A 20,928-nucleotide genomic window follows, 5' to 3' on the forward strand; every position below is an offset into this window, starting at 1 on the left:
TTATAAAGTAAAACGGCGGAGAGTTAACATTGTTACACCCAAAAATTGTGAAATTATTATTCAATTAGTGCAAAATGAAGAAAATCACTAAAGATTTGGAAAACCGAATTGTGGTACTCCTGCAAAAAAAGGAAAGTACCCGGAAAATAGCTAAAAAGACTGGCGTTGGAAAGTCAACAGTGATAGCAGTACGAAAAAGAAATAATTTGGAAACTCCGGGTGATTTTGGAGGACGACCGAGAATTCTAACGGATACTGACGCTCGTGAAATGGAACGGTTGCTTCGTAAAAGCTCCAAGCTAACACCTAAAGAAGCCACACTGGCCATAAACAAACCAACAAGCGAATGGACAGCCAGAAGAGCATTGAAAAGAATAGGGTTAATCGCGTCTGTAAAGCAGAAAAAACCTGCGCTTTCCAAGAAAAACATAATAGCTCGATTACAATTTTGTAAAGAACACAAAAACTGGTCTGTTGAAGACTGGAAACGCATTATATGGTCTGATGAAACAAAGATCAATCGTATTTTATCGGATGGTAAGTCTTATTATTGGCACCGACCCGGTGAGCAGCTCCAGCAACATCAAGTCAAACAAACTATGAAACATGGCGGTGGTAGTATAATGGCGTGGGCATGTTTCACTTGGTGGCATGTCGGTCCTATCCATAAAATAGAAGGAATAATGAAGAAGGAAGACTACCTAAATATTTTGCAAACATATTTGCCTGAGTTTGTTGACCAGTGTGCGTATCCAATTGAGGAAATTGTATTCCAACAAGATGGAGACCCCAAGCATACCTCAAAAATAGTCAAAGAGTGGCTTGAAAACCAACAATTTAAAACATTAAAATGGCCTGCACAAAGCCCAGATCTCAATCCAATTGAGAATTTGTGGGCAATTGTTAAAAGAACTTTGTGTCAGAACGATTCGCCTCCAAATAATTTGAACGAGCTATGGGATCGAGTCCAAGTTGCCTGGACCAATATACCAAACACAACAATTGAAAAATTAGTGGAAAGTATGCCAAGGAGAGTGAATAGTGTTTTAAAAAGAAAGGGCCTCTGGTCCAAGTACTAAAATGTTATATAAATCATTGTTTTTTGTATGCTGAGTCTTGCGTGCAAAAGTGGACTTATTGACTTTTTTTGTTTTTTCTAAGAAATTTCTATTTTTTGTTTGTTTTATTAAGTTTTTTGTTATTCAATGACGAGAGTAATAAATAAAGAATTAATAATTGAAAACTGGAAGCAAATTGAGTAATTTTTACAAGTTTAACAGCAATATGAACTTAGGTTTGACAAACATCCGACCAGTTTTGCTCGCCACTGTATATGTCATGCCGAATAGACCAGTATTTTTTAATATAAGGGTTTACTTTTTTATAATTTACAGGCCAGCCCTTACAACATGCATCAATTAAGAAAGCTAATTCCTGGTCTTTCACTGTCTCAGACTTAATCTCCTCTTGACGGTCATAACTAACATTAATGGAATGAACCATTTCATTAAGCTCGCTATCTACTTCAACAGAGTTGTCCTCTATAAATGATCTGGATAATGTATCTGCAATATATAAGTATTTTCCTGGAACGTATTTAACGGAAAGATTATAGGACAGCAACTTAAGTTTAATTCTTTGGAGCCTTTTTGAATGAACTTCACTTATTAGTTTCTCAAAAATTGCCACCAGAGGTTTGTGGTCTGTTAAAACAGTAACTGACCGGCCATATATGAAGTTGTGAAATTTCAAGCATGAAAACAATATAGCCAGCATTTCTTTCTCGATCTGAGCAAATCGTTTTTCAGAGTCATGCCTCTAAAGCGCATAAAATACTGGTTTATTCTCCTGTATCAAACAGGAATCTAATCCAGATTGTGATGCGTCAGCTTGAATGGTAATAGGTAGTTTTTCGTTGAAATTCTGTAAAACGGGAGCCTTTGTAATTAAACGTTTGAGGTTCTTAAAGGCAACGTTATGGATAGTTGTGCATTGAAATCGTGTGGTTTTTCTTTAATAACTCTCGAAAAGAAGTTGTGATTTCAGAAAGCTTTGGAATAAAATTTCTTAAATAATTTATGACCTCTAGAAAACGCTGAAGTTCTTTGATATTATTTGGTTCCTTCATATTATTTATAGCAGTAATGCGATCTGGGTCTAACCGAATGCCTGACATTGAAAACACATGACCCAAATACTTAACCTGTTCCTGTCGAAATTGTAATTTTTTCGGATTAAATTGTATGTTAAGTTTGTTTGCTCGCTTCATTACATTTTGTAAATTTTTGTCGTGTTCCATTTTATTTCGACCATAAACAAGTATATCATCAAAATATACAAATACACCTTCAATATAAGCAAAATACTTTGAATTTAGTATTTGAAACAATTCGTGGGCAAGATTTAACCCAAATGGAAGGCGCACAAATTTGTAGCAACCGAAAGGTGTACTAAAAGTACAAAGCTGGGTACTTTCTTCGTCTAATTTGATTTGCCAAAACCCATCTTTAAGGTCCAGCACTGAAAAATATCGCATACCCTGTAACTTGGATGAAATATCCTCAAGCCGTGGTATTTCAAAAGAGTCCTTGACTATGTTTACGTTTAATTCCCGAGGGTCTAAGCAAATACGTATTGAACTGTCAGATTTTTCCACAATTACTAAATTATGAACCCACATGGAAGGTTCTATAACTTTTGAAATTATTCCAGCTTTTTCCATTTCATTTAATTTCATTTTAACTTTATCGCGTATAATCAATGGAACTCTTCGCGGCGGTTTAGTAGTCGAAACAGAATCAGGCCTAACATATATCTTACAGGTTTCCGGAAAACACCCTAGTCCTTGGAAACTATTTTTATTTTGTTCTATGAAATGGGTCTTACTACCAAGGGTAAAGACGATCAAGGGAACATCGTAGTAGAACCACAGTCGATGCTGAGAATATGGAAAGATCACTTCTCCAAATTATATAACGGCGATGACGAACCGAATTCCGCTGTAAGGGAGATAGAACCACTCAACCTCGGCTACGCAGATCAACAATTCCGCCTACCCGAACTTGACGAAGTGAAGATAGCCATATCTAAACTTAAGTCAAACAAAGCTGCTGGAGCTGACGGCATCACCGCCGAACTATTCAAAGCAGCAGGCGATGACTTGGTAGGGAGCATGCACCAACTCATCTGCAAAATTTGGTCGGAAGAAAGCATGCCCGATGAGTGGAATCTCAGCATAGTGTGCCCGATACATAAGAAAGGAGACCCTCTAAACTTCGCCAACTACAGAGGCATCAGTCTCCTTAACATTGCGTATAAGATCCTCTCTGCCGTATTATGTGAACGTCTGAAGCCATTCGTCAACAACCTGATTGGTCCTTATCAGTGTGGCTTCAGACCAGGAAAGTCCACTATCGACCAAATATTGACACTACGGCAGATCTTGGGAAAAACCCAGGAGCTTCAAATCGATACCCACCATCTCTTTATCGATTTTAAAGCCGCGTATGACAGCATCTATAGGGAAGAGCTCTACCGAGCAATGTCTAGTTTTGGCATCCCTGTCAAACTTATCCGTTTGTGCAGAATGACGATGGAGAATGCACGCTGCTCTATCAAGGTCGGAAAAGATCTTACCGATGCATTTGATGTCAAAAAAGATTTTAGACAAGGCGATGCACTGTTATGCGACTTCTTCAACATCGTTCTGGAAAGAATTGTGCAAAACTCAACCGTCAACACTAGAGGCACAATCTTCCAAAGATCCATCCAATTACTCGGATACGCAGATGATATTGACATAATTGGAAGATCAAAGCGTGATGTCAGTGGAGCGTTTTTGAGCATTGCGACGGAAGCGAAGAAGATGGGTTTAGTGGTCAATGAGGGCAAGACCAAGTATATGCTGTCATCAAAAAAGGACACTGAACGACGACGTCTTGGACAAAACGTCACCATGGACAGCTATAACTTTGAGGTAGTTAAGGACTTTGTCTACCTAGGCACCGCTATTAATGCAGACAACGACACCAGCGCTGAAATCAAACGAAGAATAACTCTTGCAAATCGCTGCTTCTTTGGACTTAGAAGGCAATTGAGAAGTAAAGTCCTCTCTCGAGCATGTAAAATCACCATCTATAAGACACTCATCATCCCGGTTCTCATTTATGGCGCTGAGGCCTGGACCCTGTCAAAGAAATGAGAGCGTCTTAGGATGCTTCGAGAGAAAAATTCTTCGGGCGATTTTTGGTCCCGTACGCATAGATGGAGAATATAGGAGAAGATATAACGACGAGCTGTACGGGCTGTACAGCGACACTGACCTAGTTAGCAGAATCAAAGTCCAACGGCTAGGTCATGTAGAGCGGATGGACATCAACGCTCCAGCCCGGAAGGTCTTCGAATCCAATCCCGAGGGACGGCGCAGTAGAGGAAGACCGCGACTCAGGTGGCGCACCCAGGTGGGAGAGGACCTCAACCAACTTGGCGTGCGAAACTGGAGACAGCTAGCTAGGGACCGAGCTGGCTGGAGACGCTTGTTGGTTGAGGCCCAGGTCCGCCCCGGACTGTAGCGCCACCTTAAGTAAGTAAGTAAGTAAGTATTATGTTAACCTGAGATCCCGTGTCTAATTTAAATTGAATATTAATTCCACATACATTTACAAATTTAAACCAACCTTTGTCAACGCTGTCAATCGATTTAAGATTTATAGAATCAATAACAAGGTCATCTACGTCTATATCTGACTCATAATTTAAAATTTGATTAACATTTTTATTTTTCACATATTTTTTTCTACAAACTTTTGAGAAATGATTACTTTTTCCACATTTATTACAATTTTTTCCATAGGCTAGGCATGCATTTAATTTATGATTATATGAACAATTTCTACAATTCGTTATAATTTTATTTTGATTTATTTCATTTTCATTATCTCTACTATTTCTCTCTACTTTATTTTCTACCTTATAAGATTTACTCTGGGATGCTGCTGCTTGATTTCTGTTGACTTGATGTACTTGTTGTGAATTTTGAAGCTCTCTTGCTTGATGGTGTGTGGCTTCGGCGATGCGGCATGACTCGATAGCTTTTTTAAGTGTTAATTCTGGTGTACGTAGTAACTTTTCTTGTAGGTCGGCATTTCTGGTGCCAAGAACAATGCGATCTCTGACCATTTGATCAGTAATTGATACCGTTGTATCAGTAAATTCGCATTTTTTTGCTTTATTGATAATGTCTGTGAGAAAATTATCAAAGCTCTCTCCCATTTGCTGTTTTCTCGAATGGAATTTAAATCGTTCGTAAACCAAAAAATTCTTGGGGGAGCAATACTCATCAAATTTTTCTTTTACGATTTTAGAAGTTTGCTTTGCACTTCTGTTAGATTAAAAGTTTCAATAATCTCTAATGCTTTTTCTCCCATGAGGTTAAGAAGCATGGCAACCATAACCTCATCATCTTACTTTTCATTTTTTGTGGTGGCTTTAATGAATATATCAAATTGTTTTTTAGATCGTGTCCACTCAACATTTTTATTGCCCTCAAATGTTAGTGGAGCAGGAGCACGAAATGAACTAGATAGATCCATTTTTTATTTTATTACAATTTTTTTTTTTTTTAATTCAGTTTTGAAGTAATTTTTAATGAAATTGTTAGATTTATTCACTTAATAAGACTATTTTATTTAGCACAATTATTATTCTTATTTTAACTTTGAATATGTTTTTATTTTTTAGTTCTCAATAATTCAACTAATTAATTTTATTTTTTCGATTTTTCGACTGCGCTATGTTATATAACACGTAAAACACTTATTACTATGTTGTGCTCTTGACAACGTCTTAAGAGAGACTGTTCTTTATTGAGTATTTATATAAAGCTTAACGATATCATATACATATATATGTATAATATATAACACGTTGGCGTGTGTTAACTTTTCACCCTTCGAAAATCTACGTCCCGTAGATCAGTGACGTCAGTAATCTCTCCTGTGGTATCCTCATCGCTGGGAGATTAAGTCTTCCGCTAATCTTCCGCCATATGACACATGCGAACGAGATTAGCAACAGGAAGATGACAGCGTCGGACGCGGTGGAAATACGTACTTTATTTGTGAGGTTGCTGAGGCGTTCTATATTTCGAAGACTAAGGCTATGCACGAATTGCACATCTATTTTATGTCCTTCGTTAGTGATGTTCGTCATATTTGGTGGTAAAGCTTGCAAAACTGTAGAGCTTGAGCTCGTGAAGGTCCTGTTCTCAATTTGGATGGTTTCGTTGTTTAGTCGCACAATTAAGGTTCCTGATAAGGTTTGTATTGAGTTGTTAGATCTAAGTTCACCGTTGAAGTTCGTGAAGAAGATGGTATCCTCTTGAATCAGCTCAATGACTTCATTGGTGTTAGTTCGGTAAGTGCATGCTGCGCGACCTCCTTTAAGTAGTCTAGACAGGCAATAATCTTCTGGAACTTTGTGGAGAGCTTTATCCCTACAGACCGTAGAGTTGTTGATGGAGAGGCAATTCTTTACTATGCCATAGGTTTCATCCTGATTGACTAGGACTTTATTGAAGTCGATGTTCACTTGTTGTCATTAATGATTGTTGGTCTAATCAGAAGCATGTTATAGTCGTTTTTTCTGACTTTTGGTATTGACAGGATGCATTGAACTGTTGGCGTATATTGATGGGACTCCAAACTCAATGGCTTCAATTTCGTTTTCGTATGGAAGCATCTCGGATTCATTAATCAGCATGGTAACTTCGTCATAGTTCAGGAGATTTGTATTAACGATGCCACTTTTCGCCATTCATTTCATTTAGTTCCTCCTTGAATAGTAAATCTTGATGAATGATATCCTGTTCGAATTTCTGAATATCTGCTACCATCACTTCGCGATTAGAATTTTCAATAACCCAATTAATCTTCCTTGTCATGTTCTCGTTCACCTTGTACTGTTCATTGTTATTTTCCACGATTTGCTGTTGACTTTGCAGGATTTTATTCCAGTCTGCTGCGTCAGTCTAAGAAGTTCTTCTTTATCGATTTCGAGACCTCTTATAGTTGACGCTTGAACTGGCTCAGGTCGATGATATGGATGAGATTAAAGTTCCGTTGATTATCCAAGCCTTGCTCTCTTTGATGGAAACCAGCGGTGACGTGTATGAGAACAGCTGCAAACCCTGGACTGTATCTTGTTAGCACCCGTGTCTATTAAGAATTTTAATATTCTATATATGGAACGCTGGAGAGGCGCCCGTCATAAAATTTACTGTGTCGTCTACTGTGTCTTCTACATTATCTTGGGCTGCGCGTTGATATTCACCAGCGTAGGCTTCATCTTCATCTATAAACTCAGTATTGTACAAGCTCTGTTGCTTTTTATAGGTAGGGTCATAACCTTCTGACCTGGCTACCCTTTTGAATGGGTTTCCATTCCGAGGGCGATGAATATAATCTGCCTGCCTTGATTGTACCGAGCCCAACTCCATTTTCTCGTGAGGTTTCGGAGCTGTTGGCCTGGGTAGAGGATTACCATCCCGACGATAGTTTTGAGACGAACCAGGATGCGAGAATTTTTTCGGCGGTGGGGTGGCATCGCTGGCCTGGTATCGTTCAATCTTCCCCATTCATAGGCCTGACGGATTGATTGATTGGGGCGTTTGTAGAATTGGTCACGTATGGGTTATGAATCGTGTTGCTTCTGAAATTCAAATTCTGAACTTATAAGCAAGCCGTGTAGGCCTCAGGCAAAGTCTTGGGTTTCTGTATGATTAGCATACGAGAAAGCTCCCCAGACAGCCCACGTATAAAGACATCTAACGCACGGTTCCGATACGTCTCTACTAATACATTGACCGTCTCTGATGAATAGGTCTCCGTTTTAATTTTGTTGATTATGAGGGAGAATTGATGGTTCACGGTAGCATAGAACTCATCAATTTTAGAACCCCTCTGAGACAACTGACTCAACTGGTGCTCAAGAGTCCTTATGTCCCTCTTGTCTGCGTAATGCAGCGAGAGACATATCTTGATCGCACTCCAGTCGTCCTCAAATATGTTGTACGATATTAATGCGGTGTCCGCATTCCCCCTAATTTTATTTCGTATATGCTGCATTATTGCCCTGTAAATCGGCTTACCTCTTACGATTTTAAAGTCGCTCAAAATCAACTCCACGTTGTGAATCCACGACACATATTGCGTCGGTTTCCCATCGAATACTTGTAGCTCTATAACACTATCCGGAAGCTTGCTTATCTCCTTTAGCTCAACTTCGGTCCTCGGACCTACTAAGGGTGCTTCTGCAGCACAGATACCACTCACACCTCTCGCGCTAGCCGTGTTCGCAACTTCAATCGACATTACTCTGTTTTCAACAATTTTTAATTGCTCATAAATACGATTCACCGCACCGGTCAAATCTTGAACTGATTTTTGCAACTCATCCATTTTTTGGTTTTACTTTTCTTCTTAAACACAAATATTTCTTTAAGCTTATTTCAAAATTTCTCTCAATTTTTTTTTTTAGTTATTTTATTAAGGTTCTCTCCAATTTAATTTTTCCTAAACTTTGTATTAAGATATTTTTTTTATAACTTTTATTTTCTTTAATTTTTTTTTTTATAAATTTCGATTACTACTTTCTTTTTTACTTTTTTCTTTGATATATTTTTCTTTAATAAACTTTCCTTCCACAATTTTATTTTATTCTTAAGTTTTATACAGTTTTTATCGACTCACAGGTTATTGAGTTTCATGATATATCGCACTAGTAGTTATCGGTTATTCAGTTTTATGATATGATTTGTAACAATATCTATCAAAAAAAAACAAAAACTATCACTATCAAGATCACTATCACTATCACTATCACTATCACTATCACTATCACTATCACTATCACTATCACTATCACTATCACTATCACTATCACTATCACTATCACTATCACTATCACTATCACTATCACTATCACTATCACTATCACTATCACTATCACTATCACTATCACTTTCGCTATCACTATCACTATCACTATCACTATCACTATCACTATCACTATCACTATCACTATCACTATCACTATCACTATCACTATCACTATCACTATCACTATCACTATCACTATCACTATCACTATCACTATCACTATCACTATCACTATCACTATCACTATCACTATCACTATCACTATCACTATCACTATCACTATCACTATCACTATCACTATCACTATCACTATCACTATCACTATCACTATCACTATCACTATCACTATCACTATCACTATCACTATCCCTATCACTATCACTATCACTATCACTATCACTATCACTATCACTATCACTATCACTATCACTATCACAATCACTATCACTAGCAATATCACTATCAATATCACTATCACTATCGTTGGCGTGTGTTAACTCGCGCTGTGCAAGCAAAACAACAACAACAGCCAAAAAAAAAAGAAATGAAACAATTTTATTAAACAATAGAAAGAACTTAAAAGTAATACAAAAAATTTAATTTAAAAGTAAATGGAAAAAGTGTTATAGCATAGGCAACCATAAACTGCGTTGTGTGGTCTTTGAAATATTTTATGCGATCCGGGGGGAAAAACGGCAGTAAAACATACAAACAAAACTAAACGCTATGTAGCAACCTTCGCTCAACGAAATAACAAACAAGAGTGATTTTCTTCGCATCGTGTTCTTCCTTTTATACGCTCTGAAAGGAGCTTTTCCTTATTAAAGCTTTTAACAGCTGTTTGAGCTCAAAAGTCATTTTATAGTAGCGCAGTTTGTGGTGCCAAATTGATTATTATTAAGATTATTTACACATGTAAGTGTTTTTTCTGTTTTATGAAAATAAAGTTAAATTAACAAAAAATTAATTCACAAAATAAGTAAAATACATGAACATAAATGAAAATCAATGAATGTATGAATTTATGAAATGCAAATATTAGGAATAAATGATTATTTAATAAATGGGTGTCTTATACGCTGGATGTTGTTTGTAAGATCTTTTTATAAGTTCAGCATCTATTTTCGTAATTGATGAAGAAATTGAGTAGTTTTGAAAAAAATTTCTAGCTACATTCCCATCGTTTGAGTTTCCAAAGCCTGGTTTAGGCTTGTCGACAATAAATTCCAGCTGGATCTGGAATTGTGTTTGGATATCTTTTTTTGTTCTTTCTACCATGTTTTTGTTTTCGCTTGATAAACGCCAAGATAAAGTTGTAAGCTTATAGCACAAATGCAGCAATGACTCGAATAACCTTATCCAAGCATGTTTAATCTACTTTCTTTTTATTTATTTAACTTTTCTTTTATTTGTTTTAACAAAAAACACTACTTTCATTTACTTTCATTTGTATATTTTTACTTTTAATTTATTTCAATAACACTCCTTTAGTAATCAACAACCTTATTTATTCACAGCTACTTTTCAAATGCCTTATAAAATTACAATATTCTTATATGTAACCGGCAGTCTCTCATTTTTTGTATGCTCTGTCTCTCGTTTACATTATCTCTCTTTTGATTTAATTTTGTACTCTTACGATTCGACCCTCCTGACCCCCAATCGTCCCTATTGCCTTTGACCGACTACTTTTCCTCCAAAATAAGGCTTTAAATTTGCCACCTCCCATACTCCACTATATGGTACCTGAGTGATTTGAAAACCCTCGACATCCTCTATCACATAACGATCATTTGGCAAAACCTGTTTTATCTGATAAGGTCCTTTAAATTTCGGAATTATTTTCTTACACACATTCGCCGGACTCACAAAATTCGTAACCATTACATAGTCACCTACTTGATACTTCTTCTCCACTCTTCCTCGATCTTTCGTTCGCTTATTATAATCCTGTACCTCAACTATCCTCTTAGTAGCTCGATCTCTTTTTTTTTGTTGTTTGATGGTGGTGGTGGTTCTCTCGTCGTCGTCGTCGTCATCTCTCATTAGCTGTCGCTCTTTATTTTTGTGGCCTCTCGTTTTTCGTTGTCTGTCGACTCTCGTACTCTCCCTATCCAACTCGATGGCTTCGTCGTCGCTGCTTACCTGCTCGCTCTGGTCGTCGTCATGGGTATTATTTACTGTGCCAGCGTCTGCGTGTGCCCCTGGTGTGTACATGGCACGTTGTTCATTTGGTACAGTCAGCAATCTCAAAATTAGTTCTGCCTTTGTGCCTGTTGTCTTTTTTTTTAATTCCGCAAGCCAGTTACGAAGCTGCGCAGCGGTATATTTTTTATATGTTTCGACCGATGATGTCGCGTCGTTATTCATTTTGTTTTGTTTCTTTTTTTTTTTAATATACATATATTCTCGCACTCGCACTTTGTGAGTTTATGGGCGTATTATCACTCGCGAGTCGAAAATTCGCTTAAAGTCGAATGTTTTGGCGAATTAAAAGTTTGGTGGTATTACCAATGGCGAACTCCGTAGTTCGTCTTTCGAAACAAAACTGCCAACATTAAAAACTGAAAGTGAAATGTCATTCATTGTGATAAATATTTATAAAGTCAGATTGAAGAATATTGTTTTTTGTGAAAAAAAAGTAAATAAAAATAAAGATGATTAGCAGCGTTGAACTGTTTTTCGAGGATGAAAATGAAGAAGTAACAAATAAAAAAGAAAAAATCATGATCTGCAGATTGAGGAGAAGTTTAAGAGATGCTTCCAACCCACTGGAAGTACCAGATAATTTGTAATAAAATTAGCATTTACTTTGATAAAATTTAACTAGTTTTTTTTTTCATAGATTTGTGTTATACTTTCGGCTTAGCAAACACGCATTTCAATATGTTTTAAGTCAGATAAGTTCAGGATTTCAAACGACTCAAAGTTCTGCAATTCCACCAATTTTAAAACTTGCGTGCGCACTACGATTTCTCGGATGTGGAAGTTATCAAAACAGTGTAGGAAATGACTTTGAGCTAGGTTTCTCCCAACCTACAGTTTCAGTAGTTTTAAGCGAAGTTCTTAATTTGCTTGAAGCAAGAATCTGCCCAGTTTGGATTAATGCAGATATGTTCACTAATGAAAAGCAAGAAGCGAGAAACTAGCAGGCTTACCAGGGATAGTTGGATGTGTAGACGGAACTCACATAGGTATCATAGCTCCTGCTCAGTTACAACACCAATATTTAAATAGAAAAGGTTTTTACAGCTTAAATGCGATGGTGGTAAAGTACTTCAAAATTGAATCTTGATGTTTAGGTAAAACTTTTTCTTTTTAAGGCTTGTGACAATAATGGAGTAATACGATTTATTGATGCTAGATATCCTGGTTCTACGCATGACTCGTTTGTGTGGAATAATAGTGCGTTAAAGGATTTGTTGGAAAGGTGGTGGATAAATGAAGAGCGGCCAAGATATCTTGGTATGTGAATCATACTCTTATATTAGCATATGTTTAAACAATTTTTTGTTTTTAAAAATTCTAGGAGATTCAGGTTATCCTCTACTGCCGTATTTAATCGTTCCATTTAGAAATGCCTCCTCAGGGTCTAGAGAAGGACTATTCAATAAAAAACATGCGAAGGCAAGAAACATTATTGAGAGAACAATTAGCGTTTTAAAAAGTAGATTCAGGTCAGTTTTGAATGAGCGAAAACTGCACTACAGTCCACAGAAAGCCATCAAAATAGTTAACGCTTCTTGTGCACTGCATAATATTTGTAGAAAGTACAAGATTCCAGATCCAGAGGCAGTGGAAGAAGAAACCTTGCAATCCAATGAGATTGAAAATGAACCAACGGAATTGGACACTGCTAATTTATCATCAGAAGGTACCCGAATAAGAAATGAAATATTATTTTCTCTTTAGGAAATGTTTTTTTTTTTTTTATTTTTCTATTTTATACTTAAACCTAATAATAAGATACAGTAGAATAATGAAGTAAAGAAGTTAAAAAAAATCTATTAAAAAATTCATAATATATACACAGATGATAAATATTAATAAAATGAAAATAATAATGAAAATAAATAAAGAATTTAGTTTAGTGAAAAAAAAAACGATTTCATACATTTATATACATTTGTTCTAATTCTACTTTCTTATACTATTTTGGGTGGTATTGTAATTTACATTCCAGTTTTTTTATTTTCAAATCCAGAAGATCTTTATGTTGTTGCGCCTTCTGCACATTTTCTCTCTCCTTCCGTTTTTCCTTTGCTTTCAGTACCTCAACATGTTCCTTGTTTACTTCATAATTCTTTCTTGAATATCTTGCCATTTCGGAAAGAGATTTTTGAATTGAATCCGACGCAACAAGAAGTTTTTCTTGAGTCTCCGTTTGTTTTTTTAGGAGTTTGACTCGTTCATCCACAAACTTTCCCCTGCTTCTACGACATTCGTTGATTTTTGTTGACTGGGCTGATGTCATTGCCATGGGAGCATCTTCAACTTCAACGTCTGCATTATTTGAGTCGGGTTGTTCCACTGTTGCAGTTGAATTTGTTCCAAATGTATTACCCATTGGATTTACAGCTTGCTGCAAACTTAGCAAATTGTCAACTGCCTGTTCCAAAGGGGACAAAGTCAACTGCCGAAAAGGTCCTCCACCTGTTGCGACTACATCCTTTTTATTTGTCGCGATTTTCTTCTTCAATTTCAATTTATAGTCCAGCCAAACCTATAATATTTTATTTTATAAAACCGTTTTGTAATATTCTTTGTTACGTACCTTATGCCACTCTTTACCCCCTCGTATAGGAGGTCCCAATGCGTTTAGCTCAAGGGCAAACGAATCCCAATATTGGGCTTGGTTTTTTTGGATGATCCAAAACTGTGTTTTTTTCAAAGTCACCAAGAATTACAGTTTGACCGATTATGACAGATAAAGGCGAGCATTCGCCAATTGTAATAGAACGACATTTCAATTCGCCAAATTTTTGAAGTTTAAGGCGAACGTCAACTTGGCGAATCGCAAACAGTTATGCGAAAAAGTCACATTCGCTTATTTGAATAGGCGACTCGCGAGTGATAATACGGCCCTAAACTGTACTTCTGTTTTTCAGGTTAATGGATCATAATCCCACTTCTCATTTTTAATCTACTTTTTTTTTATTTATTTAACTTTTATTTTATTTGTTTTAACAAAAACACCACTTTCATTTACTTTCATTTGTATATTTTTACCTTTAATTTATTTCAATAACACTCCTTTAGTAATCAACAACCTTATTTATTCACAGCTACTTTTCGAATGCCTTACAAAATTACAATATTCTTATATCTTACCGGCAGTCTCTCATTTTTTGTGTGCTCTCTCTCTCTCGTATATATTTTTCATCAGCAGCAAATATAAAACTTTTTACATATCCTTTGATTTATATTGCATTCTTGTGCAATGTACCCTTTTGCCCCCCAAACAGAATTTCATTTATGAATTTTTCAGCAAAAAATCGTTGGGTTCCATCCAATTTTTTAATTTTAAAGCCACATCTATTTTACTCGCTTCGGGATACTTCTCTTTGTACTGCTCAATTTTCAAACACCGGTTGCTGTACTCCTTCGACTTAATGTTCCACAATGCTGGCAATAAATTCTAATGCTAAATCATGCACATTAAAAAAAAAACCTTCCGAATGCTGTCTTGACACTAGCAAAAACAAGAATGATACTTGATAAAGCAATCAATCAACTTTTCAAGCACTTGTCAAAAATAGACCCCTGATTGAAGAAAAATCAAAACATTTTGATTTCCCGTCAAGCATACACACATTCTATACGTGTTGCAATTTCACAAACACACTCTTACATGCTTGATGAGATTTTGAATCGTGTATATGCCGCTTTAGTTCCTTTGTTGTATACGACTTGTATTTCTACGATACTTCCATTATGTATGTGTGGCTACGTCGCCTGTTGCCACCACCGTTGTTGTTACAGTTACAAAGTTTTATCTTTGTATTTAAAAAAAAATAATTTTTATTGTTTACTTCGTCACAATCTGCTTAACACTAAAATACAATTTCCTTACTCACTAATATTTATTGAAAACGAAACCTGTGAGAACATTTACACGACCTGTATAGAGCCATGTCTAGTTTTGGCATCCCTGCCAAACTCGTCCGTTTGTGCAGAATGACCATGGAGAATTCACGCTGCTCCATAAAGGTTGGAAACAACTTAACAGAACCTTTTGATGTCAAAAAAGGCTTTAGACAAGGTGATGCGCTATCATGCGATTTTTTTTAACATCGTGCTTGAAAGAATAGTGCAGAGCTCACAAGACAACACTAGAGGCACTATCTTTCAAAAGTCTGTCCAATTACTGGCATATGCTGATGACATTGACATAATCCGAAGAACTCATAGTGATGTCAATGGGGCTTATGTGAGTATTGAGGCAGATGCGGCAAAAATGGGTTTAACGGTTAATGAGGGCAAAACAAAGTACATGCTGTCGTCTAGAAAGGACATACAACACCGACGTTTTGGTCAAAACGTCACAATCGACAGACGTAACTTTGAGGTAGTCAAGGACTTCGTCTACCTAGGCTCCGCTGTAAACGCAGAAAACAACACCAGCGCTGAGATCAAACGCAGAATAACTCTTGCTAACCGCTGTTTCTTTGGACTAAGAAAGCAATTGAGTGGTAAAGTCCTCTCTCGAGGGACCAAAGTGTTGCTATATAAGACCTTTATCATCCCCGTCCTGCTATACGGTGCAGAAGCATGGACCATGACAAAAGCGGATGAAAGCACCTTGGGTCGCTTCGAGAGAAAAGTTCTTCGTGTGATCTACGGTCCCGTATGCATCGAAGGGGAGTTAAGGAGAAGATGGAACGATGAACTGTACGGGCTGTACAGCGACGTTGACTTAACCAGAAGAGTAAGAGTCCAACGACTAAGATGGCTGGGTCACGTAGAGCGCATGGAAACTTTTTCATTGATACATTTATACATTATTTTATTAATTTCGGACAAATGGGCAATTTTAACAGGTATTTCAGTTTCCCATTGATGGAGTGCTGTGACCGACGTGTAATTCTTTGGAACGAGTCAATGATGGAACCATCAGCTGAAGAGACACTAAAGATGATTCTTGGAGGTGACACTGTCAACGCTAAGGTAAAATATATGCCTGATGCAGTAATAACCAGAACACCTGTCATCATACAACAACAGGCTTTTGTTGTTTTTGTTTGATTTTCTTTACTTGTACTTCATGATCTTCAATGTCGGCCAAACCAAAGTAACATGTACCGTCTGAAGGGAATTTTCATTGAACATTCTACATAGCATGATGAATTCAGGTAGGTAATAAGTAATAATAAGGATTCAATTGAGGTGTAGCAATTAAACCTACATGCAATTGTGGTTTTGCTGTAGTGTTTGGGGTGTCACTTATCAAATTAAATGTACCATAATTTTCAATGCGACGTTCATAGGTATTGTCAATACGATTTGATATTGAAGAGAATTTATTTTCGACGGTAAATCCAATTCTACCAATAGATGGTGCACCTTTAACATCTTCAAAATATTTTAAGACCAATGAACGTGGACGTCTCATACAGGTTTCAACACAATTGTTTTTTTTATTATACGGTATAAAGTGTTCTTTGTTCTTACGAATTGTAGCCTCCTTTGGTGTATAGCTGTAGTGAGCAATTGGTTTAGCAATATGTTGATTAGTTAAAAATTGTGTTACAACTTAGTCGGCTCGAGCAACACCACGATTATGTATTAGATATTGTGGATATTTTTTATCGGGATTTTTCGATTTATTCCATTCGTGTACCCAATATTCATTAATGGGCATAGGAACACACATTGCATTCGATGAAACATGTGTATAATAATTTTTGGCTATTTGTTCAGCCATTTCTTTTAATGTTCTTTTAATCACAACATTTGGCGACGAGGAAAAGAACGAACCCCACGAGTATGGACGCTACAACTCTCGAAATTATACTCAAGAGGCTTCAGGACTCCAATCAAGAATTCCTCAAGAGCGTCTTGGAGCAAAAACCTGTAAAACAATCATTCATTTCTTCTTTCAAATCCTTCGACAAATCTAAAGAAACGTGGGCCACGTATCTTCTTCAGCTGGAACAACACTTTATTGCAAACAACGTAATTGAAGACGACACAAAGCGAGCTTGTTTGCTTAGCTGGATTGGCGGCAACTCTCTGGACTTACTTCAAAAATTTTATGGGGAAAAGGTTGCGCAAGTATCTTTCGGTCAATTAATTGAAAAACTCACTAATCATTTTGAAAAAAAGCCTCACATGCTTGCATCTAGATTCAAATTCTATAGGACGTTCATGCAACCTAACCAAACTTATTCGGATTGGGTTGCAGAATTGCGTGGAACAGCCAAAGAATGCATGTTTGTCTGTGAAAAAGCAGGATGTGGAGAATCATACGTAGACTCGAAGATTAGGGATATGATTATCCTATATACTCCACATGATAAGGTTCGGTCAACTGCTCTACAAAAAGAAAACCCAACACTGGAAGAGGTTATTCAAATTGCACAACTCTACGAGGAAACTATGAAAACATGCAGTGAGCTTAAGGGTGAGCAGAAAAGTGAAGCAGAGGTGAATGCTGTGCACCGATCAACACATCAACGATCAAGAGGTAAGCGGGTAGGTAACTATTGTACTGGGAGTAAGAATGTAGTTAGACAAAGTAATAAGTCGTGCCCAGGATGCGACATCTCTCATCAACGATCTGAGTGCTTCCATTATAAAAAAAAATCGATCTGTAAGAAATGTAAAAGAGTCGGGCACATTGCAGCCGTATGCATGTCATCAAAAGTCCCAAATTCAACTCATCATAATCGATCATCCCAGTCAAACAATCGGAAACCAGAGGTCTCAAAGTGGCAGAGCAAAAATCATGAAACTATAAATCAGATAAAACCCTTTGAAACCGTAAGTACTGTTGATCTATTTGATTCACTTGTGTCACAAATCGAAGTCAATCATAGTAGCCCTATACATTCAGATAAGCTATTCGTAGATGTAAGCGTCAATGAGAAAATTCTTAAGTTCCAAATAGATACAGGTGCGTCGTGTTCACTTATTGGTCTTGAAGGTTTGAAGCAACTGAACAATCCCTTGTGTTTACCCACAACAAAGATTTTAAAAACATACGGTGGTAACATCTTACCATTGAAAGGCACGATATTAGTCGACGTAGCCTTAGCGTCATATCATAAAAGTTTGAGTTTAACAGTCGTTGACAGTCCCAGTGCAACCAACATCCTAGGCATGGATTGGTTTCAAAAACTGGAATTCGGCATACAAATGCCAAAGAACATGAACGAGTGCAGTTCTTCAACCCCTCAATGTTTCAAAGTAGACCAAAAATCTCTTAAGGCAGATCTCGAAGCTCTTAAAATTAAATTTCAGTCCACATTCTCATCCGAACTAGGACTCTGTTCCACGTATAAGGCTAACATAGTATTAAAACCAAATGCTCAACCAAAGTTTTACAAACCCTACAATCTACCATTCGCACTTTATGAAGACGTCCGCACTGAAATTAACCGATTTGTATCCCAGAATATCCTCAAGCCAGTGAACTCGAGTGAATGGGCCGCACCAATTGTGGTAGTAAAAAAACAGAATGGCAAGATAAGAATTTGTGCTGATTTTAAAGTCACTGTAAATCCACAAATTGAAGTTGATCGATATCCGATACCACGAATCGAGGAGTTGTTTCACAAACTAAGCGGTGGCCAGTTATTCACTAAAATTGATCTGAGTGACGCTTATCTTCAGATAGAACTCACAGAGTCTTCAAAAAAGCTGATGGTTATAAACACTCCTTTTGGCCTTTTCCAATTTGAACGATTGCCATTCGGAATTGCGAGTGCACCTGGCATCTTTCAAAGAATCATGGAAGGTGTAGTAGCTGGTATACCTGGATGCGCAGTATACCTCGATGATGTCATTGTCACTGGTAAGAATAATGAAGAACACCGAAATAATGTCGAAACACTCTTAAACAGGCTCGCCGCACATAACCTCAAATGTAGACAAGAAAAGTGTCACCTTGCGCAAGACAAATTAGAGTATGTAGGCCACGAAATCGATGCAAAAGGTATTAGACCAACTGAAAAAAGAATAGAAGCAATAAAGTTAATGCCAGAACCAAAAAACATAACGGAATTAGAATCATTTATTGGCAAAATAAATTATTACAACAAGTTTATTCAAAATTTTTCGTCAAAGGCCTCAGCCTTGAATCAACTTAGACGACACGACAAGAAATTCGTGTGGGGAACAGAACAAAGTACAGCTTTTAATTTATTGAAGAACGATATCATCAATGCGGTTCAATTAATTCACTTCGACGAAAATGTTCCTCTCGTGTTAGCAACTGATGCGTCAAAAACGGGAATAGGAGCTGTTCTTTCACACCGCTATCCAGACGGCACAGAAAAGCCAATTTCTTTCGCATCGAAAACCTTGAACGAGCATCAGGCAAAATACTCTCAAATTGAAAGAGAAGCCTTATCAATTATCTTCGGCGTTACGAGATACCATCAGTACCTCTATGGCAGACAGTTCATTTTGCTCACCGATCATCAAGCACTTGTCACTCTTTTCCACCCATCAAAAAAACTACCAGTTATGACTCTTCATCGGCTTCAACGTTGGGCAATTATTCTCCAGGCCTATAGTTATACGATTCACTACCGCAACACAAAGAATCATGCAAATGCTGACGTCTTATCACGCCTACCCATGGGAGATGACATTGAATTTGATAACAGAGAGAAAAAAATGTTTACAGTTGACATTAAAACATTACATTACATTCAAAACGGATGGCCACAGAAGCTATCTAAATCACAGGTAAATTTAATTCCATATTTTCATCGAAAGTTTGCTCTTTCTCTGCAGAGTGGAGTATTGCTTCTGCAAACAGAGCATACCCGCGTCGTCATACCGAAATCGCTCGAAGACCAGGTTCTCAAAATGCTTCACGAGGGTCATTGGGGCCAAACTCGTATGAAACAACTAGCGCGCAGGTATATATGGTTCCCGAACATTGATCAAGCGATTAAAAATTGTTCAGAAGCTTGTTCAAACTGTGGTCTACATGCAAGTCAACCGAAGCAACAATATTCATCCTGGCCTGCGGCAGCTGGACCGTGGGAAAGAATCCACATCGATTTCGCAGGTCCTTTTTTCTCTCGAATGTGGCTAATTGTTATAGATTCTTTTTCCAGTTTTCCATTTATTTTTGAGCTGTCATCGACAACAACAGAATCTACAATTTATGCTTTACAAAAAATTTTTGCAATCGAGGGACTGCCAAGCACAATCGTTAGCGACAATGGCCCGCAGTTCTCATCAGCCAAGTTCAAAATGTTCTGCAAGCTAAATTCCATTGAACATGTGAGAACAGCACCATTTCACCCAGCGTCAAACGGTTTAGCTGAACGCGCTGTCCGGACATTCAAGGAATCTTTCAAAAAAATAATGCAGGAGGAGAATGACCGAGAGAAGGCTTTATACAAATATCTCATCACATATCGAGCGACACCAATCCAATCATCAAAAAAATCACCATCGGAACTCTTGCACGGCCGCCAGCCTCGCACCATATTTTCGGCCATGTTTCCAGAAAATCACCAAAGTTAGCATCAGTGTACTAAATTTGAAATCGGCCAAAAAGTGTACGCAAGATCTTATATCAGAGGTAATCGTTGGATCGCTGGACTGATAACCAAGGTAGTCGGTCGGATGATGTTCATCGTACAAACATCTAGAGGCAACGTCAAACGTCACCAAAATCAACTGCGGGCACGAAAAAATACAGAAAACGAAGACGACGTTAACACTGACGATCTCGACATCGATTTGCATTTGCGTACAGACTCATTATCGTCACCCGACAGCTCTTCATACAGCGATGTTCGATTAGACA

The 20,928-nt window shown here is 37.3% G+C and overlaps 1 protein-coding gene and 1 pseudogene across 1 annotated transcript; both read left to right on the top strand.

Annotated features, from left to right (window-relative positions):
• Positions 1-11,402: 11,402 nt before the first annotated feature.
• Positions 11,403-13,721, top strand: LOC129940633 (putative nuclease HARBI1; annotated as a pseudogene).
• Positions 13,722-16,922: 3,201 nt separating this feature from the next.
• On the top strand, positions 16,923-20,642 carry LOC129950690 (uncharacterized protein K02A2.6-like). Its single transcript, XM_056062639.1, has 2 exons — positions 16,923-19,787; positions 19,881-20,642. The coding sequence occupies exons 1-2, from the start codon at positions 16,923-16,925 to the stop codon at positions 20,640-20,642; spliced, it is 3,627 nt and encodes a 1,208-aa protein (XP_055918614.1).
• Positions 20,643-20,928: the final 286 nt, after the last annotated feature.

Source organism: Eupeodes corollae, chromosome 1, assembly GCF_945859685.1.
Source record: "Eupeodes corollae chromosome 1, idEupCoro1.1, whole genome shotgun sequence".
In the NCBI taxonomy this organism is placed as follows: domain Eukaryota; kingdom Metazoa; phylum Arthropoda; class Insecta; order Diptera; family Syrphidae; genus Eupeodes; species Eupeodes corollae.